At 38.4% G+C, this 25,967-nt stretch overlaps 1 protein-coding gene across 5 annotated transcripts in view; it reads right to left on the reverse strand.

The window, feature by feature from the left end:
* Positions 1–4,299: 4,299 nt before the first annotated feature.
* Positions 4,300–25,967, reverse strand: part of GNAS (GNAS complex locus) — a 151,140-nt gene continuing 129,472 nt past the window's right edge. For 2 of the 5 annotated variants that reach the window (XM_035547997.2, XM_035547999.2), the window contains exons 6-12: positions 16,029–16,083; positions 13,157–13,230; positions 12,385–12,443; positions 10,436–10,556; positions 9,775–9,905; positions 8,668–8,735; positions 4,300–7,780 (exon numbers count right to left, since the gene is read on the reverse strand). In XM_035547997.2, coding sequence (XP_035403890.1) covers positions 7,634–7,780; positions 8,668–8,735; positions 9,775–9,905; positions 10,436–10,556; positions 12,385–12,443; positions 13,157–13,230; positions 16,029–16,083 — 655 coding nt within the window. In that variant the 3' untranslated portion in view covers positions 4,300–7,633. Of the gene's footprint in view, positions 7,781–8,667; positions 8,736–9,774; positions 9,906–10,435; positions 10,557–12,384; positions 12,444–13,156; positions 13,231–16,028; positions 16,084–22,304; positions 22,445–22,975; positions 23,177–24,717; positions 24,786–25,967 lie in introns of those variants that run through there. The other 3 variants (XM_035548001.2, XM_035548003.2, XM_035548002.2) reach the window with 3 other exon arrangements.

Here is a 25,967-nt window from a genome sequence, read left to right on the forward strand (position 1 = left end):
CCCAACTAATGAGATTTTGATGAGGCAGTCAGCATATTTGAGCCAAATAACTGTTCTGTAAAGGCCAGCCTAGGACACTCTGCAGCATGCCTTGAAGAAGCTCTGAAGGCAACCTGGGCAGTAGATGTGGGTGAAAAAGAGCCACATCTAGAGACTGTGGAAAACTATTTATTTCCCAGCTATCAAATTCCGTTGCTTGATTTTTGAGCAAATTGCTAACAGCTTTGTTTCAAGATTTCCTACCTAAAGCAGTGCTAAATATGACACAGGTGATCATTTGGTTCCTTCCTGGAACAAAAAGACATTCCAAATGGAAAAGGTGACCTCCAGCAAAAACTGTCTGCTTTTTATCCATGTTTTTTGTATTTTGTAATTGTTAGCCTTTTGCAAATCAGACAATACATTCAACTAGAGATCACGTAATAACTTTCAAATTCAGTAGGAAAGTACAGCAGCATCAAATTAGGCTAATGAGTTTTGGCTAAAGATTTCTTTTCAAGCAGAACATTATTTTTTTTTTAGTACCTTGACATTTACAATTCCTGGTAGCAGCGTTATTCCAGCCATTGAATGCTTGACACATTTCTATGTAACTGAGAAGTATTCAGAGACAAAGCAAGGCTTATTTATATACTGTGGGTTGATTAAGAGCATAGCCTTGCAATGCTTTGAGTACTTCTTAACATAACCTTATAGTGGAAACATTTTCTTGTTTTAAAGCAAGTTCTACAGTTTAATTGCATACTGATCATTGGAAACACTAAACTTACACTTCACTTCTGCCTGTTCTGTATTTTTTTGTAGTTCCTTAGTTGGGGACATCCTGGCCTTTTAAATAAATACATTTTCTGACCTTGAAAATTTGTATAAAGATCCTGAACTTGGTCACTTGTACCTGGGAAATGAATAATTTCCCAAATAAATATTTTAAATGTCCAAGGTGATGAATTTAGGAGCCTTGTTTATCTAGCTTTCCCTAGTTCCTTTGTACTTACAATGAGGTTGTCTCATAACTTTTTTTTTTTTTCTTTACAGCTGCTCTATTCTTGCTTATCAACCATATATATTACAAAGAGTAGACGGCGTGAGGAGACAGGGACAGTAGAGTCGCTTAATTGAAAGGTAGCAGTCTTTGGACCATGATGTTGGGCAGAACCATAAGTTGTAGGCTCCTGTTTTAAATCACAAATAGGTTAACAACAGCCATTGCCTGCAGCAGCACTGGGCATCTGGACTCCTTACACAGATGAACCATTGTAACCCAGCACAGCTTGCCCTGTGGGAAACAGAACTCAAGGTTAGCACCAAAACCTTCATCAAATCCATTACTTCAGTTTGGATGTTGTGCCTTCAAGTAAAAAGTGATCGAAAATTAAAAATGCAGAGACACATATGAATCACCACACACACACTTCAGGAAAGAGATGCTGTCTCCTCCGGATCTAGGGTTAACGCAAGTTTAAAACACTTTTCATTAATACTTTGAAGTCTTACACGGACATCTATTTGGTTTTATCACCCTACCCCTCCATTTGCCTTTTTATGGAAGCTCTTCTGATACTGCCAACAGAAAACTGATAATGTACTGGAAATTAACCAGAATGGAACCCCTTTCCATGTAGCCTTCCTTCACAAGCCTGATGATGTGATTCATAGCCCTTATACAGTTCTTTTCAATGCCTGATCTCTACTGGCACTCTAGCATTTTTGTTGTAAAAATGGTAATTCCAAATTCATATCAAATACAGGAAAACTATAAATAGGAACGCTATTATTCACTATCTATAATTCGTATAAAATCCACAGCCTAAAAACATTACTTAGTTTGCATAACACAACAACAGAACTGAGAGAACTCCCATGATTACTACTTCAGTCCTAAGCCCATTCTTTATCCAGATTGGAGAATTAGTTTATTTCGTACAAAGGTGTTATGCTTTCATTTAATAAAACAAGTGCATAAATTAAAGTGAAGAGATGCATTAACATTTTAATTCTGAATTTGTTTACATTTGTCTCTGGTACCCCGGCCTCTGAAAGCTTGTTATGCTACATAAAACCCCTAGGGTTGGCATCTTCTCCTTCAAAACTTGATTCTCTCTGGATTTGGGACTACATTTAAAGGCTTTATTTTTTCCTGTCATTAAATCAAAGGTTTTTGGGGCAGATTTCCTTGGTGAAAAAAAAATGGAAAAAAAGTAGATTCTATTTTAATGTTTTCTTTAAAAAAAGTTATGTTACGTACTTGATCTGTTACCCTTATTGCATAGGTATCAGCAAGCACTTGTTTTTGTTTTTTACCTAGAGAAGAACTCCCTATTTTTTCCACAGAACCATGCTACGTTTGTAGAACCCAGGAGCTAGAAAAAATCTTATTATTTTTATACGATTTATGCAGCAAGAGATGAGGGCCTCGCCAGCTCCTCCCCGAGTTGGTGTTTCCAGAAGAATTGTGCTTTAAACTGTACCCATTTTGCTCAGCTCAGTACATTAAAAGTAGACAGAGTAAAAAGCAGCTTTAACTTTTAATAACATGAGAATCAGGACTGAAAACAAGTAGTTATGAAGCCAGCACTCATGGCTGACATTTTAGCAATCTCTGCAATACAGTAAAATACTCTGGAGCACTTTATCTACCTAGTAGCCGAGAGACGTCCACTTCCAGTATTTAAACTTGTTGAGGATTAAAATTGGTTCACTCCTGGAATTTCTATCTTGTCAGTCAGCAGAGAGGAGATTTTTCAGATTTTTCATGGCTTTCATCGGCAGAGGTTCAGAAATCCCCTTTGTAGCTTATTTTATTTACAAAAACACTTCAAAGATTGTTAGAAAGACTTTTTCCCAGTGGATGAATATTCAAAAACGTCCAGCTGAGGAAGAACGGTACAGTTTTGTTTTTGGACTGCAAACAGATGTTTGCTTGTAAATATTTTTACTGTTATACAAACTGAACATGTTTTTAGGGATGAGGATCTGTTCCTGAGCAAGATTTCCACTGATAGCGATCTATGGCCCTGATCCTACTCTACAGTTAGTAGGAATTTTATCATCGACCACCATGGAAGAGCTGTTTTAAGTGCCAGCATTGTTAGACACACATAGCATATTAGATACAGCTGGGGAAAAGAAGAGAACTTAGTCTCTTCCAGAATACGTTACATCATTTTGTAACTTGTTGCAACGTCATCCGTCCTAGACATTTGCATAGCACCGATCACCAACAGTATTATCGCTAAGGCACTGGCCCAGTGCTCAGATGACATGGGTTCTGCCTCCATAGCTGTGGTCCATGTCCTGTGTAATCATATTTAGACCTTTTGTTTTTCCTGGTACATCATTTTTCACATTTGAAAATAGGATATAACACAAAATAGCCTACTTTTTCTACAGGAATATTGTGCCACAACTAATTACAAGGTGCTCAGATTTTAAAGTGATGAACATCAATATTCTATGCACAGATTTACTGGTAAATTATGTTGCAGGTATCAATTATGTGGATTTTTTTGGATTACTGGAACAGACATAGCTTCAGTTCCTCTAAAGCTAATGACAATACTCTAGGGTAAATCCTATCCTCAATGCCATGATTCAAAATAGTTTTTAGACAAATGAAGATAAGCCCTTAGGGCTCCTATCTCTGACAACTGATCCAGCATGCCTTCATGCTTTTGCATCAAAGTCTGCTCCTAACAACTTCAGAGCTCCCATTTCAGCCTCTAAGAGAGCAGTTTTTAATATTTTTGGAAGCAGCTGAACCTTTTTTTAGTCTATAGTCAATTTATCTCTCTACATTATTAAAAAAAAACAAACTTTAGGAGATATCACTAATCTGCTCCATCACACTGGTTGCTGAATGTGTACTGATGTACAAATTGCTAAAAGTTCTTGGGTTGAAATAAGTTACTGCAAATGCACAGTAGCTGATTTTGAAACCACAACATCTCTACGATTTATTATTATTTTTACAAAATACCCAAAGTGATCAGACCATATTGTAGGTTACTGGCTTGCCAAAGGTTATGTTTTTAAATCAAAACCATTTCTGAGTTACAGAAGTGCCAAAAACAATCTTGAACCAGTTTTTTTTTTTTTTTTTAAACCAACCCCCATCCAACAAAACAGTTGTATAACTTAAAACAGAAACAAGAGTTTGTGTTGGAAACTGTTTAAAAACCAACCCACCAAATCATGCTTGAGCAGAAGCCTTGTATGGCAAAGATAATAGCTTAGGGCAATTTAGTGCCAAGATATAGACCCGCTATGGGTTTATAATGGAAATACTGACACAACCTCAACTATAGTGATGCAAATGTGCCCTAAAACACTGTATTTGCTTTTTATTAATAAAGTGGTAGTGTTTACATTTGCAGGTATCTTACACTTCAGCATCACGATGAATACTGAGTAGAATGAGCAAAGTTTTGGCTGTAAGGTCAGAAGTTTCCAAACAGATGAATGAGACAGAAGTGAAAGTCCTCAATCATGAAAAAAAGAAGTTCAAATAAATAAATAAAACAAAACTAGGAAATATGGGTAAGCATTAGGTTGGAATGGTTCAATTAACTGCAAATTATGGCAACTAAATTAGAAAGACATAAGAAAACACAGTAAATTATTAAATAGCAAGCATTAAAGCTTTATGTTTTTTGTATTAAAAAAAAAAAAAAAGCTGTTAAAAATAAGACTTGCATTTACCAGGCCACCAAACTGCATGGACTAATAAAGAGACTAACAAAGGCAATACTGAGACATTAAGACACACACACACTCCATACTTGTGCAACTCAACCATATTCAAAACAATTGCCTTTATCCTCACTTAAGAAAGGAAAAAAAGTCCCCTAAGCATTTCTGTTCATATAAAGCTTTATAGGAAGGTTTCTTAAACTGTTACTTTCTTATATAGCTCATTGTTATTATGTACCCTTCTCATTATTAGAGGAAGAAGCTGATTTTTTTTTTTTTTATTTTTTAATGGAGATGCTTTGTTTCTCTCAATGAGAGATTACATTCCTTACACCACTACAGGTTTTCCCCATTTATAAATTTGGTGTTTACACCATCTCCTCCTAGGCTTAAGAAAATAAGGGTTGGCACTCAATTAAAGATTTTGGCTCCTGTAACTGAAATTAAGGCTCACAATGAATTTCCTTTCCACTAAGTGTCCCCCATTTTTACCCATAGGAAACACCAGCCCTTAGCCTACAGGCACTGGATACATTCTTAAATCAAAGAGGGCCATTTTCGGTCATTCTCTCCCACAGTTCTATGAAGTTTAGGTGGCAACTTCCTAAACGTGTGAACAGGAAAGATCCTTCTTCAAAAATGAGTATCAACTGCAGCTGAATTTTTTAGAAAATTTAGTGTCTTCTGAAAGATCACTACTAATGTTGAATTGAGAGAGATTGGGACATTAACTCCATCAAGTCCCTGACTGCTCTTTATATATCTGAAAATGGACAAGGTGATTTATTTTCATTTAAAAGTTTAGCCACAAAAGCAATGAAAACTCACAATCCTGAACAGTTTCAGTTCTTAGTATTAAAGGCATCTGATACCTGAAGCAAATCTAGCTGCACAGACACCACTGACCACACCCTAATTTTAATTTAAACTGGACCTTTTCCCAAAAAAGAAACTTAACATAGGATCTTGGATGGAGGGAAGCTACTGTGAAAGGCAAAGAGACAAGTATTTTTGTTTGTTTGTTTGTTTGTTTTCCTTTTAAAGTCACTGCATTAAGATCCAGATCAGTTTAGGGGTGTAAATGAAGAGGAAACAGGGATGCTTGAGTAATATAGGCTAACACTGTTCTAGATGTGTTATTACAGTTGTAATTTCTGACTCTGTACAAATTGTACACGTAGGTTTAGACACATGAAAAAGTAACACACTCACAGAGACATAAAACACCTAGGTATAAAATATAAAGCAGTGTAGTAGTTACTAAAATTACATGCTCTCTTATTGCTACAGTGATTTTTGCTCTTTTTCTTTTTACTGTACCACATGTTGTTCTAAGCATATAATTTGCATAAATTATTCAAGTTTAAGAAAAATCCACACATCTTCACTTTAAGCTACTTATATAGTTAATATAAAACAAAAAGGTTCTAAAGTATCTCTTTATTAAAAGAGAAATAAAAATGTCATTTGAAACTGGAATTCAGTGGCCAAATCCAAGGGCAGTGCACACCTTGTCATTCTGGTAGTATCATGCCCACGCAGTGTAAGTGGAGGTTGGTGGGGTATTTGGCCCAGTCTAGAGATGGTCACCAGACCTGCATGATGCCCTATGTGTTTGTTATTGTTCTGGTTTTGTCTTCAGCAAAAAGGACTATGAATGACCAAAGACTAACATTTATAATTTGTAGCAAAATTTGGTTTATGTAGAAACAAGCCATGTTTTGCATTTGGATAGAGATTTAAATGAATTAAAGCTAAAATTAAAAGCATGATGCTGCAACATCTGGTCACTTGTTGAAGACCTCACTTTTAAAGTGGTTAAGTTTGCACAATTTGTACTTTTTTCTTTTTTTTTCTCCTTTTTTTCTTTTTTTTTCCTTTTTTTTTCTTTTTTTTACTAAACAGTATTTTTCCTTCTTTTATAAACCAGAAAAACTAAACTACAGATAAATTTTCCCTACCTTGAGCTAATGCTGCAGATAGGGTTGACAAAGCTGTACAGCGCAATCAAACATACTTACATCTTAGCTCATTGTACAGGTACAGCCATAATCAAGGCACAAAGATCTTCTACAAGTTATTTTTTTTTCAATAAAGTTGTACAAAATAATACATTTTACAGTCTGTACAAGAATAATAATCCAGCAGTAAAATAAAAAATGAGGGGAGGGAAGAAGAAAAAGAAGGGAAAGACTGTGAGGACTACAGTCCAGATAATGATTTTTATAGCAGACGGGATCATCAGTGGACAAACTGAAAACAGTGTGTGGTTAACTCTTTCTGCAATCACAGGCCATATGCAGTTCAATTCATAGATGTCCATGGCTGTCTTAAGACCACCAAGACTGGATTTAAAAATACCCTTCTGAAAGGTAGCAGTTGGTTTTTGCACTGTCTAGGTCTGTTGTAGAATTGTCAGTATTTCCGTTCAAAGCCACATTACAGTCAGAGAACCAAACTCAAGTGTGTCTTCAAACTTGGTCTGTGACTTGGCACCTTCTTTGTCTGATGCAGTGAATGATACAAAGTGGAGATCACGGGTTATATGATTATGCCCACAACAGTGCTAAATTACCTAGTTTTCTCTCCCCAATTTTTGTTTTATGCTTTAGATTTTAATCCCCAATTCTTTCAGGTGCTCCACATTCAGGACTTTTAATTAATTAGTTTTTATTTCTTTTTTTTTCTTTCTTTTTTCGTTAATAACAGTGTTAGGGAGTCCTCATGGAAATGGCCTTTTAAGTGTTAGGGACCATCTCAAACTGTCCGAGGGGTACAGAAGCAAGCTTAGAAGTGCTGCTATTGTCCAGCAAGGAGAAAAAGTTGAGGGGTGCAAATCAATGGGAGATTCAAACAGTTCTCTTCCACCCTTCGTGGGCAAGGGTGTTTCTTTCTTTTTTAATAAGGAATAAGGAGTCCAAAACACAGAAAAAAGTGCTCTCCATCACAACAACTCGTATTGGCGAAGGTGCATGCGCTGAATAATGTCCCGACAGTCATTGAAAACCCTCCGGATGTTCTCTGTATCCACTGCACACGTGAAGTGAGGATAGCAATAGTGCCTTCCATCTCCACTTGCTGTGCTGATTCTCTGTTAAAAGTAATAGAGAGATACTGGGTTACAATAAGGCTGGGGAAAACTAAAAACGTGTTCCCAGACCTCAGATGAATGAAGGTTAAGATAGGAACGTGTAAGCTGAGCTTTCAAAAGGTGTAACTAAGTGGCAAAATGTCCACAATTTCTGACTGTCTCAGCTAAAACATGGAATTTAAAATGATCGGAATTACATGGTGAGAAGGTCACTGAGTTCTGGGGAATTCCACAGTGGAAATGGAGCTCATGGAAGTTCTATTACTTATATGCACATTTGGTGAATTTAGCCACACAACCCTTAGTGAATTTTGTCTGTATAGAAAGTGGGATTTTGCCTCATTGTACAAGCTTTCTAGCCCTGTTTTACACTTATAAAAAGCCTCTCTTCAAATTTTGTTTTGTTCCAATTTAAAACGAGTCAGTAACTTCATTGCCATGCTCACCATTACAACTAAATTTAATAATACTTTAAAAATCCTCTGTCTAGTGTGGCTTTAGCTGACTAGTAATGGAAAAGATAACAAGAAAAGAACATTAATATTTTGCAGATGATGCATATTTTCATTAGTCTTTGTCTTTAGAAACGATATATGGAATAAAAGCCTGGTCCCATTAACAGCAGCAAGGTTTCACTCATTATTCTTCATTTGAAGTTCCTTAATTCTCACCAATGCTTTTGCTATTTAATTACATACTGTGTCAACAAACTTATTTGAAGAGCAGCTAACAAACAGTGGTAAAGCTCTTAAACCTGTTTTACGCAGTGCAGACATTAAATATAAATTACACAAGACATAGCAGCATTTTGCAATATTAAAAAGTACCTAAAAGCTTATATTTGAGAAGAATCACATAAGAAATACTGAAGGAAAGAAAATACTTACAAGAAACTCATCTCTAATAAAATACTTGGCCCTTGTAACTCTGGGATCCTCACCAGGCTCTGGTATTGCTGATTAATAATAAAATAAGCATCTCATTAAAACAGATGTTTTTGCCAACAGCACCTAAAATTCATAACTTGCTCTGTTTTCTGCTCATATGTGATAGAAACGTATTTTGCAAAACTGACTATAAGATAAAACAAAGCACAACATATTTAAAACAGCAAGGTTACAGTGGAACAAAGGAGAATTACAGTGTCCATAGTATCAGACATTTGTCAGGTAAGAAAAATGACTGTAAATACGACAAAGACGAGTCCACTCTTGTGACTACTGCGTCTCACACAGCAATAGCTTAGGAACAGTACTAGTGATGTTACAGATAAATTGTAAATGACAGATGAATATACTATATTTATTACTGGTCCATTCATGTATAGATGTACTTATTTGCGCAGTACTGTGAGGAAGACCCTTCATTATAGGCTTTCTATTTAAAAAAAGGATCAGTTTGTTGACTTGTGGCAACTACCTCTGACATGAGGGTCAAAGTTGGTTCTGTTGGTATGCATTAAAGATTACTAGAGCATCTCTCCAGTAGTATTAGTATAAGCCGTATTGTAGTCTACCAGCAAAGAAATGGAATTTTGGCATTAATATATTGCATGCATAAAAGGACTGTCACATTATTAATACCTAAAATGGAATTGAATGGTTAGGGGAAATAGTTCAAAAGGGACCTGCAAAGATCATCTAGTCCGATTACCTGATCAGTTCGGGGCTAACCTAAAGTTATAAAGTATTACTGAGGGCATTATCCAAATGCCTCTCAAACACTGTCATGCATGGGGCATCAACCACCTCTCAAGGAAGCCTATTCCAGTGTCGACCAACCTCACAGTAAAGAGATTTTTCCTAATGTCCGGAACCTTCCCTGGTGTAGCTTTGTGCCATTCTCTCACATTCTAAAACTAACATTACTGGCTGGCTGAGAAACAATGAGGACTATTTATACTTGGAGTTTTCAAGTCTTAGCTGAAAATACCAAAAACATAAAAAATGTGATTAATAACAAAATGATAAATTGCTGATAAAACTTAATCTTACCATCATCTGGTGTAGTGTAGCGAGCAAATTCTGGAAAGTAGTCTTCAATTTTAGATTTCCCTGCCAAAACTTTCTCTGCTAGCAAATCTTGTTTATTCAGGAAAAGAATTACTGAAATGGTCCGTAGCCACCTATAGAAAATTGAAGCCAGATACTCTGAGATGGCATAGCTAGGATCATTTATTAAAACAAACAAACCATCAAAACTAACACATAATCTAGTTCTGGAGACAACATACTCATATGACACACTATAATAATTGTGAAAGGTTTCTCTTTTACACCTTAATCCAGTGGTGTATTTCAGGGTGTACACACCCCGAGTTTGGTATACACGGTTCTAATGTGGGCAATTAAATTTGCCCACTTTCTACTGTTAATCCAACTACAACAAATAGGTTAGCTTATAGTAATAAATTAAAAAGTGGTTACCACTGCTTTAATTACTTCACCCTCTATAGGGCAGCTACCAATTTGTAACTCTCCAGACTGTTCTTCAGCTAGATGAGTGTATGAGCCATTAATGAAAAAAGTACACAGCTGTGATCAAAGACTAGCTTGGATGGTGAGGAGAAGCAAATAATGTAGGCTACTCTGTAACAAGTCTTCACTTGGATTACTGATTTATGTGATATTAACAACGAAACCTCAATTCACAGACCTGTTGTTCCAGATACTCTTGAAGAGGTTTAGTGCTTCTTGAAGCCGATTGGTCTGATTGTCCTCTCGTATAACCATGTTGTAGCTACTGCTGGCCACCACAAATATGATAGCAGTCACATCTAAAGCAAGAAATATCCGTCTGTTAATACCAAACTTCAGAAGAAACATTCAAGAAATCTACAGGCCAGCCAAAGCTGCTGAACTTTCAGCTTTATTAAGAGACCAGGCTGGAAAGCTATCGACTACACTTTCTAAGTACTGAAAAAAAACCATTAGTGATAGGAAAGAGTCAGGCCACAGACCAGAACCTGAAACAATGAAAGAAACTATAGAAAGGAAAGGAACAGAAATAAGAGAGAAGAACTGAAGAAAGCAGATAATTTAAAGAAGACTCAAAAAACTGTACAGAAATTTAGACAGCAATTCAGAGCAATCAGGAAAGGACACGGAGGCCAGTGGGGCTGCACCCCAGGACAACAGCACTTTTGATCTGTGTGAACAGTAGTAAGAAGAGTAGTAGGTTGCTATACATTCATGGTTCATTGTATAGTGTACTCAAAGGCTCTGATCTCTGTCTTGGGACATATTCATAGGATAACAGAATTCTGATTTCTGTGTGGCTGTGCTGCTCCAGACCTCTTATGCTGACTTCCAAGCTCATCTGCCTCAGACATCAACAGCAGAAGAGATGAGTCAGATCGTGAGGTAACAGGAAAAGGAAGGAGCAGAGGTAAAAACCAAACAAGTCTGTTATAAATAGCACAGACGAAAATATTGCACGGTAGTTCCACATATATTGAGAGGGTTCAGATGGTACTCTGACAGCAACTGCAGCGAAATGAGTTCTAAGATGCCTTCTACCTTATCTCTGCTGTAGGATCTCATTATAACTTGTCTAGAAAAAGACAGACTTTTGCATAGCTTCATAAATATTTTGTCCAAACAACAGAGAAAAATAAGAAAATATTTTTCACCAACTCTTAACTGTAAGAAAACTTATATGTAGAAAGTTTTCAAATCTAAGCAGAGATGCAGAGTGAAATACAAGCAACACTTTAAGATACATACAAAGCTATCTAATTTAAACTGTACGGGAGTAAAGAATATAATCATCTAAAATAAACAGACTGGAACATCACTCTTCAGACCCTGGAGCTCACAGAATACTTGCGCAGATTTCAGGTCTTACCCATTTCTAGTTTGGTGCTGTGTTAGCATTCTAAGGAAACTAGCAGGTTATTTAACTGAGGGTATTTATTTATGTTTTCAGCAAGGACCTTCCCCTTATGTCTGTTTTTCAAGAAATGACTAAACATGCATGGCTCCCTACAAAGGTGCAGATTTGTAAACTTCATCATAATTTTTTCACAAGGGTTATTTTGGGGCTACACTACACAATACTCTAGTGTTTTGCTTCCCATGTGCTACATGGTGTCTAAAAAGACAAATTTTCCCTACAACCTCTTACAACATGAGAGTGTTGGTTCTGATTTGGAAAGAAGCACCCATGACCTAACAATGGGGATGCAATTATGCACAATACTATGACATTCTGATTTTATACCTACGTTAATTATATTGTAATTGTACTTGTTATATATGCACGAACACATGTAAACCTTCACTTTGAAGGCAGAATCTCCGTCTCACTCGGCTGACAACGCACAAACACTCCAACAAAAGAACTACTTAAATGAAGGGAGGGAAGCTGAAGAAGATCAACAAATGGTAAAGTTACCAAGCTTTAATACCTTTCCACCCACATTCTCCCTACAGACCATAGTTAGGGAAGTTTACATGACAAGAAAAATTCCATCCAGTGTGACTGTTTAGAGAATTCCTTACCAAGCTACGTGGAAAAGATGATGGCTTTCACAAGGTGATAATCTAAGACTGCACATGAAGATTTTGTATATAACTGTTTTATAAAACAAATTCTAATCATACCATTAAAACACTGGATCCATTTTCGGCGTTCATCTCGTTGTCCTCCAACATCAAACATACTAAGAAAAAAAAGCATAAAACGAGTCACAATACTTCCCCCCACCCAAATGCAAACAGAACACGTAAGAAATTTTAGGACTTCCATGTCCTAGAAGCTAAAAGAAATCGAGGATTCTGAGAACCTTAACAGGTAACAGTCCACTGACATATGCAAGCAGGGCTTTCATTACAAAACACAACTGTTTGCTCCCACCAACACCTACAAATAAAGAGTAAGAAATTCTGGTGCATGCACATTGCAAATTCATTTTCACCCTTACAAATTGAGACAACATAAAAAAAAAAGGTCCTGCAACAAGTCATTTGCTGAAAGAAGTATCACAGGTCAAACTATCTTTCTAAACTGGGACAATAAAGAGAGCATATATTTTCTGCTATTAGGTATTGTACAAAACTTTTGGTAAAATATTTCACTATATAAGACAGCACTGAATCAAATAGAAAAGGCATTAGTAAAAACATTAAAAATATTTTGTTCTTTGTCATCTAAAATGAAAGCAGAAAATTGCATGCCAATTTGAATTTCTTTTTAAAATACGTCTACTAAATTCAAAGATCAGAAAACACTTGCTTTCAATTAAGCATAAACTTGAGAAATACAAAAATAGTCTCAAGGATTACATGGTATTCTTTCCTCCAATTTAGCCTCATTCTTGTCTATACTGTATTAAGAAGAGAAAAAAAAGGAGATAAAAAAGGAGGATATACTTACTGAAAATTTACTTTGTCCACCTGAAATTTGGTTTCAAAAATTCCTGATGTCAAAACTCTGCATCTGAGAAGATCCTATAGCATAAAGGAAAAGTCACTGATTCAGCACATACTTTATAATTCTTCATATATCCAGCAACAGCAAGAAAAACCTTTTACTTAGTGCTGAGTGTGCTACAAAAACAGAGAAAAGAGCACCATCAAGCTGTATTTAAGCTTCTAATCTTGAAAACGTGCACACAAATATATGTGTGCTCAACTTGAAAAGCACATATATTCTCACAAGCAAGTTGCAAGTGCCAAGCTTGGAAGAGAAGGAAACATTTAAAGGCCACTCACAGCAAATGCAAGAGCTCAGAACAGTGCAGAATCATCACTGGAGATCTGCCTTCACTGAATTCAGTGGGACTGTGGCACACAATAGGACCTTTAAGCAACTGCCAACCAATTCCCAACCCCAGAAGACAGGTCTCTCCCCCCAGCTACTCAGTGCTTGGCTATTGAAAGGAGCGTTGAAGTCTCAGGCTTTTCCTTTTTATTTCTTTTTCTCCCCCTAACAGAACTACAAACTCAACCACTTAGATCTTATAAGAACGAGTTTTTTCAAAGATAAAATTTCATATGTCCTGTAAAGACAAAAACAATAACTTGAGGGCTACAAAAAATCAAAATGCTTGTAAGAGCTACAGAACTGTTAAAAAACAACTGTATTGGAATTTATTAGTGTCTACTGCAAAGCAGCAACAGCCATATGCAGGTAAGTAACATCTGCCTGCAGAACCTACTTTGCATAGGCTTCAGGTTCAAGTCACAGTCCAACTGTAACTTACTACCAAATACCACTTTGAATTGAATTAAAGGTTTTGTAATTTAGGACTTGAAGTTTTGGTGTTCTTCCCAGGAGATCTAAATTGCAGCTAAATTGTAACATTTGCAGAACATAGACAAGATCATACAAATGGAACAGACTGCAAAAAAAATTTACATGCACGCTACAAGGTATGTTCCTACTATATAAGAACCAAACTGGCCAGGGAAAGCCCAATCCACAGAAAATCCAAAGGTTATACAACACTGTTCAATCATTAAACTAAGTGGCTACATTTTAACATCAGTTGTCTGATACTGTATTATTGTTGACTGGGTATTTTAAATACTCATATTGAAAGATGTATACATTTAAACATTGTTCTAACTTGGTCCGTGTGTTTGAAATAATTTGAAAACTCTAATGCTCCATATACAGAAACAAGCTTGGAAAACTGGGTTCTCAGGAGCTCTGCATCCCTAGAAGTCAATACAAGTGTGACAGAAAAAAACAAAACAAAACCCTACTCTTCTCAAGGAAAAAAAAAGGAAACAATTCAAATATTACTACAGTATTATTACGAATATTACACTCAATAGTTTTTAGGACAAACACGTAATACCCCAGAGGATAATCCACGTGGGCCTGTTTTACCAAAAGTTTGTGTGGAGATAGAATGCTGTCAGTGGCCCAAGAGAAGGACCATAAGGTGTTGTTCTTTCTGTTACTTACAAAAGTAAAAGTAGGATTGTTTTATTTAGGTAAGTAGTTAAGTAATTTTCCTCATCGATATTGTCTGCTAAATTTTGGGATATTAACATCGTCTTTGGTTATTTATCCTACAAGAGTACACTATATGCTTAGTTGCATTTCTTTTATGGGGCAGAAAGTTAGGAATATGCGCATGATTTTGGACTAGAGACTTGGTCTTAAAGAAGATCCTCAAATTCTCCGGAACAAAATGAAGACTACAATTCCTATTCTGATACAAAATAAAAACTTCTAACAAGGCCATTTTTACAATATCCCTTTTCTATTAAAGCCTGTGGAGTCATTTCATTGTGAGGTGAAATTTACCAAGTTCTACATGAGTAAGAATATGGAGCATGCTTAGATTTACCATGCTTTCTGCAAGTAAGAGCTAGATAACACTAAGAAAGAATTAAAACTCAGATTTCTATCTGCATTCAGGAAAGCCTATTTTCAAGTATGTTATTTAGTAACTCAAAAAGCTGATCTTCCCTGAAGGTAAACAGGATCTTGCAAAATGTGCCCTTTCCACTGTACATCAAATGGACATTTCTGCTCCTTGAAATATAACCCTAGAGTCTGCAGTCCAGCCACAAGGCCAGACCTGCACATGGTCTCACTAAAATGCCATCTGGGTCCTTCTAGCAAGTGGTAAAAATAGGATAATCTGCTAGTTTTGAACATACAGTATTTACTGTTGGCTCAGTGGTCCTAATTAGAAAATGAGTCTAATTTGTAAAGAAAGTTTGTCTTATTTGAAATTGTCTTAATTACAAGATGTACCATTCCTAAGAAGAATCTATCCTGCAGAAAAAGATGTATTGACATACTCGTACCTGGCAAACTCTCTTGCTATTTATGTTGCCAGTCCTTCTATTTATCAGGAAGCACATATGAAAAGGAATACACCATTATTTTTAATTGTGAATAATGTGTCTTCCTGCTTTTCTGGAAATCTGGCACACAGAAGGAGCCAGTGGGGCTGAGAAGATACCAACCAACTTTGCATCGAAGGAAGCACATAGCACTTATTCAACACGGAGGGCAGAACATTAGAAATTACTTATTCAAATATCTGAATTTTTGTGTTGCAGAAGTATAACGTCTTATATCTAGACAGATTTTCATTTCACAGTACACGTATACGCATGAGCACGACCACAATCCAAATGACAAAGTAATTTTTACTGGAATATTATATTTGTTCAGTGCATGGTAATACCTACATTAGTGCCACAAATAGCAATTGGATAATTAGAGATACAGAGACAGAGCGTGCAGGTAAGTTGTGTAATTTTTAATAAGTTTTACCTACCTGGTCAGACGGTGTATACTCATTTTGTTTGACTATGTCAATCTTGTCTAGAAAACTAGGAAAAAAAAATAACAACTTGTCATTCTCAAATTAGACAAACTTTCTGGTACTTAATTAACTGACAGCTCCCAAGTAACAGTTGGTAAGTTTTAATGCATTCAGATTCACGAAGTGTTGAATACATGTAAATTGCTGAACATATGTGTGCTAGCATTTAAATTGTGCATCTCCTAGCAGCACCCAGCAGAGGGCCAAATTCCCAAGTTTTATTCAGCAAGTCTGCTCATCTCATTCCAGCCCCCTCCCACTCCGCTCCCTCCGGCAGCAAACACGCATGTAGTTTAACTTGGGTGATATTACAGAAACCGTACAGCACAGTCTGCTCCTGCTAACCGTAAAACAATGACTCAAATAAACAGCCTACATGTAATATTCCAGAAAGTAAGATGAATATTTTTACAAATAAATGTATCGTCACTATGTCTTTTAATAAATTAAATCCCTAAACTGATTTCATTTCAAGTTCAGTTAAGTGTAAGGGAACACTGATTTTGTTGTCACCTGTTGGAAAAGCTTTTCAATTTACTTTCTGAAGAAGTAGTCCTAGTAGGCACAGTTATAAAGTAGGTATAAAAATGTTTATTTTATTCAAATTCATTAGGCATTAGTTAAAGAAGCTATCTTGGAGTCTTTAAAACGTTTTTGCCAACTTGCTGTAACCTAATTATCTTTCACTTTAACTCAAAGGGCAAAAATCTCAAGGAACCAATTTGTTTTACTGTGCTGTTACTGTAAGACTCAAAGACACAGAAAACCAAGTTTCAGAACACAGATGTTACGCTATAATCACTCCGACCACCTTGTCTAATATCACATATGCATCAGGGTTACACAGGACCCTGACACCTTTTATTTTTGTACTAGTAGGAGTCCTCAAAATGCTTCTACAGTTAACTCTACTGGTAACATTAATGATTAAAATATATTGGTTTTAAGACTGATTAAGTTTCCTTTTAGACTCCTGTGCATGAATTCTTTTCCTCACGAAGCAGAAATCACAGTGAAAAGATGAATTTTCCCTTCTGATTCCTATTCATAGAAAGGGACGCTGAAACTGCACTAACTATGGTCATGCACAATGATTTAAAGGGGGAAAAAGGTAGCAAAGTCCCAGTTTCACAGATCAGAAACCAAAATGCCATTAAAATCAGACAGGGTCTTAGCCCTCTGTTTCAGCCCCTACTTGCAAACGACTCTCTAATACACAAGATGCAGTGCAGGGGAAGGGGAAAAACAATTGAATGTTTTAACAGTGGCTTCAGGGTAAAGGCATTTTTGCCAGGAACTAGATCACCTTCTTGTTTCAGAGACAAATGAAAAATAACTTTTGTTTAGTCGGAATTGCTGAATTTAAAACACATCAAAATGTATCTTAACAAACATACTATTAAAAAAGTAAGATGTAAAGTTCAATTTCTGTCATGAAAGATGATGTGGACACAGACAGGTAAAACTGATCACCAAATATGTACTGCAATTTACAAGCTGGAGTTTTTCCTCATCTCTTCCAAGCTGTTAAATAATACCCTCTTCTTTTTAACCCTTAGGAAAAGAAGGAAAGCTTTTTGTTCCGTACACAGGGGATGTTAAATAGGGATGACAATCATGAATTCCAACTAGCACAAATGCTTGCACATTATAAAGGGCTCTCTTAACACCAGTCTCAGAATCACATGGTGATTTCACAAGTTGGAGGATGCTTGAAAAATTTTCAGAACATAACACGTTCGTAAAGATTTTGAAGTGAATACTACGATGTCCCAGCCTTTCTGTACTGAATTTAGTATCTGAGCATAACATTTCACGCAAGGTTCCACAAAAGGCTTTTTTTTTTTTTTTTTTTTTTTTAAAACACACTGCTAATCAGCTTAATGGATTTTGGAAACTGACAATTAGAAAATAACAACAAGATATTGCTACAACCTGGAACTGAAAGTACAAACCTCTTACTGTTGTTTATGCAGACTATTTTTAGGCCTATGATTTCCTTGAAAAACATCAGCCACATAGGAGCAGCAGTACTGTACTTGAGATGAATTCCAATAGCAACATTCATGCCAGGTAAAACAAGTTCAAATGGAATAAACATTTCTTCTTCCCCCCCAGATAAGTTCCAACGTTCACTAACATCTGATACTCGTAACAATATGAGTTCAAGAAGAAAGTCTTTCACTGTGTGATAGTAACCAGAAAACCTACGCTGCTTCCAGTGGCATTTTAAGGAAAATGGAGCAAAGCATGTTAAATGAGGATTTCCTCCTGTGCATACATCCCTTTTCATAAAAGTCTGCTCTGTCAACTTTAGAATGGGCTAAAGATATGAAAAACAGTTTGATCTTTCGCACAACCATTTAAAAAAACCACGTATCGTTCTTTCAATTGAACAACTTCAAAATAAATGCGGTCTAAAATAAGGAGCAATAGCAGGAACATGAGAGTTCAGAAAAGTTCAATACACTATGTTCAGAGAAGTCTGTGTCATTGTTCGTCCAGACCAAATAATTTATCCAGTAAATGGAACTAATAATCAAGTGAGGTGAGAACAAAGCTTAATTCAAAATGAAAACAAATTCACCATCATTAATTTTTATTTTTAGTTCTTGTTATACTCTACCCAAAACATAAGTGAGGCCATTTCAGTACTAGCTTGTGTGCTGAACTCACTGCTGTTAGATTGTTCTAAGTCTGTTGGAGATATGCCCATCTGCTATGGCAGCAATGAACTTCACGGGGAGACGGAAAAAAAAAAAAGACTGGTGAAATATTTCAAATAAAACTCTCAAACCACGAACCCAAATTTTAGACAGAGTAAGTTTTGCACTAAGTTACAAAGTCATTTTTTTTTTTCTTCTGTAAAATTTTCCCAGAGATTATATGGGAAAGCTATTTTCCAGAAAGCAAATCATCCATTCAGCATTGCTGCCAATTCTCACTTAGGGCCAAATTCTGGACATGACTAAATAACAGCTATTGCTCTGCAAAATACTGTCACTCGGTATAAGGCACTTTTGCCTGTATTATTTATTAAAAAAAAAATACTGCTATGTTGCTATGACACATTAAAAAAATAAATAAAAGATTTTAGGTCATTTGCAATCAGCAATGCTGGGGAAGAAGCATCTCCAGGACAGCAGCAGCTGTGTCCCTAGGATATTAAAATGCAAGGTATTAATAAAAAATTTAAACGATCTGAAATAAAAAAAACGCACTTTATTCTTGGATTCCTTTCCTCAGCTTGGGGAAGGAAAAATGCATGTGAAATGTTTTAAACACATCTTTGAGAAGAATCCAGTTTCTTTAACAGCAAGGGGTGCACTTAGAAAGCAGATTTCATGCAGACACACAGAAGCTTTCTTTAGCTCCCCCACAACTTAAATCATACACGTAACCCCAATTCTTTCCCAGTTTTTTAGCAAGCCTATTATGCCAAAATCATGTCTCAATTTTCACATCGAGATGTATGCAAATTTCTGATTAGTTCTGGAGTTCTTCTGTCATAAAGAAATAACTGCTCTGGTTTTGCTTTATTCCTCTTTGGGGGGAATTTACTGAACGAGCAATGCTGCTGCAAGGCTAACAACTGCTGTCTCCACTTAAAGATATGCAACACATTAAAGCCTCCACCTCAACAAACAGCACAACTTCACCATTTGGGGAAAAACGGGGAGGGGAAATCGGGCTGCTTTTCCTTAAGCATTTCCTGACTGTCTTTTCAATAAACAGTAACTTGAAATTTTAGTCTTTGTGATTTGACGAAATGGTTGACAGGCAAGAAAAAAAAACTACTCTATCAAGACAAGCTTTTGTTTTCAATCTACAGTAACACTGCAAAGGGCTCTTCAAACTGACAGCTTACCTGCGTTTGAAAAGCTCTATTCCCATTAGCTTTTTTTTTCTGTCAAGTCATAACCTGAATTTGTATACAAAATGTCTCTCTCTTATGACATACTAAGATCTCATCTTCAGCATTGGTAAGATGCTGCACATCAAGAATTCAAAAATTCAGTCCCAACTAAATACAACATTTGTTTGTAACTCAGCTCCTTCAACACTAGTACGGGAACTTTGTGAAGTTTCTTGCCTCTGAAAGCCTCGAGGTATTTTACAGACAGTAAATCATGCTCACAAGTCCTGCCTGCCTCCATTCACACTGCATTTCCTGTCTCTGCCACCACATCCTGAAATACACACCTTTTATTAACCTTGTTTTAAAGGTAGGGAAAAAAATCGAGGCACATGAGGAGTACGTTAATTGCCCAGAGTCCCTCGAGTCAGTGGAAATGGAATTTTCATTTCCTCTGAGTCATGTGTTTTTATCAAGATATTACTAAGAATTAACCACACTTGTATCTACCCCGATCAACTTTAAAGCAGTCTTCACAATTCATGTTTCTGTGTCTGAAATTAATATTTGTTTGCTGATCTTCCTAAAGAGTAAACTGTGCAAATGCCCAGAAATTTTTATTATTTATTAATACCCTGTCAGGGACTACAAAAATGACTCCAAGCTCTCCAAGGGAGTTTTTAAACTAAAATTTAATACAATTTAACATTAATAGTGTTCATAAATAATAATGCGCTTTTAATTTCTCTGAACAGATCGTGCTTTAGTTCTACTTCACTCCCTTTTTAGTCTTTGCCGTAATCCTTCATGCTATTCAGGAAAGGCTTTCTAAGAGCTAAATAGTTAACTATTTGATAAAGTCTTTCTTCAGCTGTTTTGTCCATGTAGAAGCCAGAGTCACAGGATTAGTACAAAGATATAATACTCTCTTTAAAAGGGTATTCAAGCCGAGAAATACGTGATGTATGTACTGTAACTTGAACACAGTTAAAAAAAAAAAAAAAAAGTAATAATACAGAGGCATTTTCCAAACCCTGAAAAGTCAGGTCTGCTACAGCGTCAAACCCATGGCTGCCCATGCAGACCAACGCGCTGCCCGCAAGCCCAGGGCAGCGGGTTTATTTTCCTTTGCAAGTGTGCACGGCCACCTCGACTGCCCCTCAGTTCTGTCTGTTCCTGCCACTCCTGGGAGCAAGCAGGGTATTAAGGGAGAAAAGTCCTATTTCTTAAACTGGTCATAAAGATTTCTTCTACATTTCAGCTGATTTATTTTGTAAGAGAAGCAGAAAAGCAGGTAGAGTTGCAGGAACGATGTAAACAAAACAAGCAAACATTTGATCTGCTAGTATTTACGGTATCCTGCAAACATGGACATTACATGAAACCAAACTTGTCAGGTTTTTCCTCAAAACGCAGTTAAAATTAATATTGGGGCATTAATAGACTTTGCTTGGTTTTAAAGCTACACTAGTATTTGCTATGATCTGCAAAGCTGCAACGTTTGCTGTTTAGGTGCTGGTGGAAGACATGCCACGAACGCGTTCCTGGGTAATTTAAAACGTTCAGAAAGGCACAGCTCTTTTTTCCCCTAAGGAAAACTAGATAAGGGGAAGAAAAAAAAAAAACTCCATCAAAACTTTTGCAATTACTTTAACCACTTCCCAAAGAAAATTAAGAAATCACAGCCTTTCGAGACAGGCACATACAGCCAGTACTGTAACAAACACGACTGGTATAACTGCAAGAGCACTGTTATCGCATGTAAAAATATCTCCGATATGTTGTTCTCGTAATGAAATTCTGTGTGGCAGCTCTCAGACATAAGGACACCATTCTAAACCAGATTTATATTGCAAATGGACTCTGATTTGTGGTGCAAGGCTCCAGCAGATACAAGCCCAAAGGCAACTCTTCAGAAAAGTTTCCCAAGAAGTTGCAAGTATTTTTTATTTCCAGCTTCAGGTCAACCGGTTATTGGGACTTCCTTACTGAAGTCGCAAGGCACACAGAAGGGGTTTAACGAAGAGGTGAAGCTCCGAATGGACTAGTGGAGAGCATTCACGTGGCCCCAGCCCAGCGCAGCGCCTGAACCTGCCGCATTCCAGCCGCTTGGAGGCGGAGGGGCACCATGGCTCTCATTTTGAAGCAAATAATGAGAAAGCTGAAAAGTATGACTCCATATATTTGGAATCATCTTGTGGTAATCAAGGTTACAGTTCCTTATATGGTGTGGAGAACATGAAGCACACATAAAATATAGAATATTAAAACTAGGGGGGATAAAGAAGTGCAACTATTGCAAAAACCCCTAAACGCACCCAACCGACCGAGCAGCAAAGCCCCGTAGTTTCGCGTTGCCACGAAATACAAACCTTGCCCTAAAAACAAGGCCGGTTACGCGCCCAGCTTCCCAAGCTGCCTCATTAAAGCAGCGTAGGGCTCCCGGAGGCCGCGAGGCATGAATGAGTTTCAGAGAAACCCCGGCGAACGCAAAGCCTGCCTTCCAAAATCGCTGGCGACCGAAAAGCGCAAATGGGGAAAAGGTAGGAGAAAAGGAAAATCTATTTAAAGCAATCGTAGTTGTCTTTTTTTTTTTTCCTCTTTGCCTGTCTAAAGTTAGTCTGGCTTAGAGGATGCACTAACTTTCCCAATCAGTTTTACATTACAGCACAAGTCCAGAAATAGCTCCCAGCCGCCTTGGCCTCTAGCACGGTTGCCATGACAATGGAACCACAGCTCTATAAATAGCTCATCAGCACCAAATCTTGTGAGACACATCTGGAACGGGGCCAGCCCAGCCCCAGCTCGACAAATAAAAATAGGCACAGGCGGTTTTCAAAGGCTGGAAAGGTACAATGCGGCTCGGCCCGTGCCCGGGGACGGGCGGCAGGCAGGGGAGCGAGCCCCGTCGCTCCCCAGCACGAGGGCCGAGGGGCGGCGGGCCGGGACGAGGCCCCACGGCCCCTCACGGCGGGCCCACCGCTCGGCCCTTCCCTCCTTTCCAGTTCTCCTTCTTCTCCCCTAGTCTGCAGCAGAGCCGTACCGCTTCCGAACCCCTCACAGTGCAGTCTTGTGCCCGGGAGGCCATTAAAATAAGGCAAAGCTGAAGAGAAGAGATCCTCACGAGTCCCCCCTCTGACTGTTTCTGTAGGATTTTGCCCTCAGCGTGGCTCGGTGCTCGTGTGAAGCCGGCAGGCGCCCTGGCCAGAGCCGGAGGGCTGCGGTTGCGTGCCGCAGCACAGCCGTTCCCCAGGCCGCAGGCACACAGCTCCGCTCCTCGCCTGGACACGGCACGGCCGCGACCAGGAGGTTACAGAGCGAGGGATCCGTGCCCCGGGCAGCCCCGGGCCTTGTCTTCGGAGGTCGGTGAGGAGCGGTGCGAGCCGGCCCCTGCTCCATGGCCCCGCTCGGCAGAACTGCCTTTTGAACGAGCGCTTGCTTTCCCTCGGTGGGTGAGAAAATGAAGTATTTTTAGCCCAGACTCTTGATCAACCCATTCAATTACATCCAAATTATCTGTGTGGGAACAGAATGTTATGTCAAAAATGTTATTCAGTGTATTTGTCAATATTACCCAACAGTAGACATTTGTATAATCGGGAGACTCAATATTTTCTGCAGCGTATGAAAGCAACGGTTCAGGAATAAGACTGAAGTTGTACGGCTTGGCAATTTCAGACACGGGAAATAGTAGTCAGTGTGATATAACACAGCGAGCACAACTCTCAAAATATAAAATCTTCGCTGCTCTATCAGAAGCCAATAGAGACTACAGATGGTAATCAAAATACTGCGACTATAATAAGCATTGAAGCCACAGTGAAATATCTTCCGTATGCCATAAAGGCACCAGTGCACGCATTCAACACAAACTGCACCATCAGCCCACAGGATTCCTTTAGGTCCCTACATGGATATTTTCATTTCTAAAAATTGTAGAGTAACTTCCATCCAGGCTCAAATCTGTATGTAAACTTCCCTTCCCTTCCCCCTTCCGTTCACCACATCCAGCTTGCTCATTTGCCAGCCAAACAATGTATATTTCAGAAAACAGCAGTTTTCACAGAAATACTTCTGGAAAACGTACTTTATAACATGTAATGTAATGCGATTCAGAATTTATTGGTTTTTATAAAGATACTCCAAGCTAGTTTAAGAGCCTATAATCAGCTGCATGTTTGGATTTAAATGATATAAAAAAGAACAGTATGTATATATTTCTTCCTAAAGAAAGCAAATTCGTAAGTAATTATGAGATAGCTCTCTCTGAGTCACACAACGAACGAACCTCCTGGTTTTGTAGCGGGGAGAGGGGAGAGCGAGGCAGAGGGCTGGCAAACAGAAAGCACCGCCCGGGGCCTGACCTGGCCGGGAGCGCGGCCGCTTGGAGGGGCCGGGCAGCGCCTGCCCGCTCCTCACCTCGCCTTGGGGCTGCTGACCCCTCCCGCAGCGAGGGCCGGGGGACGCCTCCTCCCTACGCTTCCACTAACCGAGGGCACGCTCTGCCCCACACCGCAGCTGGGTGCTTTTCACACAACCCCCCTCCCCATCGCTTCCCCACAGCAATACGCGAAACAAGCCCCAAATCTCAAGGCCTTGCCGGCTGCCCTCACTTGTACTTCTCAAACCTGTAAAAGAGGTATTTTCGCCCTCTCACGACTACCAACAGACCGGTTAAAAACAACTTACTCCCGTATGCCCCCAAGGCGCACCCCGCGATACAAGCCTGTATATGTCACATAGCTTCACAACAGCCCCTCACCCCGCCCCACCACATTACTTCACCGTGCCAGGAGGAAACTTAAGCTGATCCAAGCCTCAGGTTGGGTCCAGAAATGAAAGGTAACGGTATGAATGAGATCACTGTGCTGGGATTTGATCCCAGGGCAAGCCCGGGGCGGAAACACGGCTAGGGAGTGGGGAGGAACATGGTGCAATCCCTATTAGCTTCTGCTTTCTTTGACGGGAGAAAAAAAAAAAAAAAGGCTGCCAAAGAAGACAAAAAACAAACAAGGGAAAGAAGAAGCCACTAAACATTCACATACCAAAATTTCCCAATTCCCTTCCCTTTCTGCACCTCTTCTACAACTTTTTTTCCCAAATTTTAGTGGGCCAGAGCAATGAGAGACTCGGACCTAACCGGCGATCCTGTTTGTTGCAAATGACGACAAATGGATTGCTTTAAACATGGGGATGTTAGCCCCTCTTTACAGTTCGAAACAAATTTGTTTGCCTGTTGTCATTTCCACCTATCTGTATTTACGGATTGGTGTTCAAAAGAAAACAAGAACTGAATTAATCAGGAGGCAAAGTACCAGTTATCTCCGAAGAATTCATGCATTACTGGAAACTGAACGAAAGGGAGATGGCGGGCTCAGCCTGGGGACCTCCGAAGGACATCAGGCCCTGCACCACCAGGGTACCAGGGATGGAGAACGTGGGAGCCGCAGTGCGGTGCCTGGGCTGCCAAGGGCACAAAGCTGTGCCTGTGACTTACCTGAAGCAATTCCTGCCTTTCCTGCCCTTTAAACTGTTTTTAACCTCGTGAGACCCTCCAAGACCATCATCCTGCAGAACCAAACTCCTCGGCACTCCAAGTTCTGTACCTTTATCTGTTATTTCCTGAAGGGCTATGAACATGTAAGTCTGTGATTTTTAACTTTACACGAGCAAGGAAAGATAAGGGTAATGCCTAATTGTAAGAAAATAGATTCTGTTTCCATGTGTTTTTTTTTAAGCTATCAATAAAGTCACCAAGCTGAAATAATGAGAAATCCAGTATGGTTGACTGTGAATGTCTCTCCCATTAAATTCCGCACCTTGAATATCCATAGTCTAAATATATTTTTGTTGTGCCTGTTTTCTGGAAGGTAGAAAAAGGTCTTTAGCTACAAACAAGGTCAGTGATTTTCTGTTGTAAGCTGTTTTTAATTGTAGACTAAGGTGACAGACCAAATCCAAACAGAGCAGAAGAAACCAACAGAACAATCACAGACCGCTTTACTCCAATGCTCAGTGGGGGCTGAACACAGAGG

The sequence above is a fragment of the Cygnus atratus genome, chromosome 16 (genome assembly GCF_013377495.2).
Source record: "Cygnus atratus isolate AKBS03 ecotype Queensland, Australia chromosome 16, CAtr_DNAZoo_HiC_assembly, whole genome shotgun sequence".
Lineage (NCBI taxonomy): Eukaryota > Metazoa > Chordata > Aves > Anseriformes > Anatidae > Cygnus > Cygnus atratus.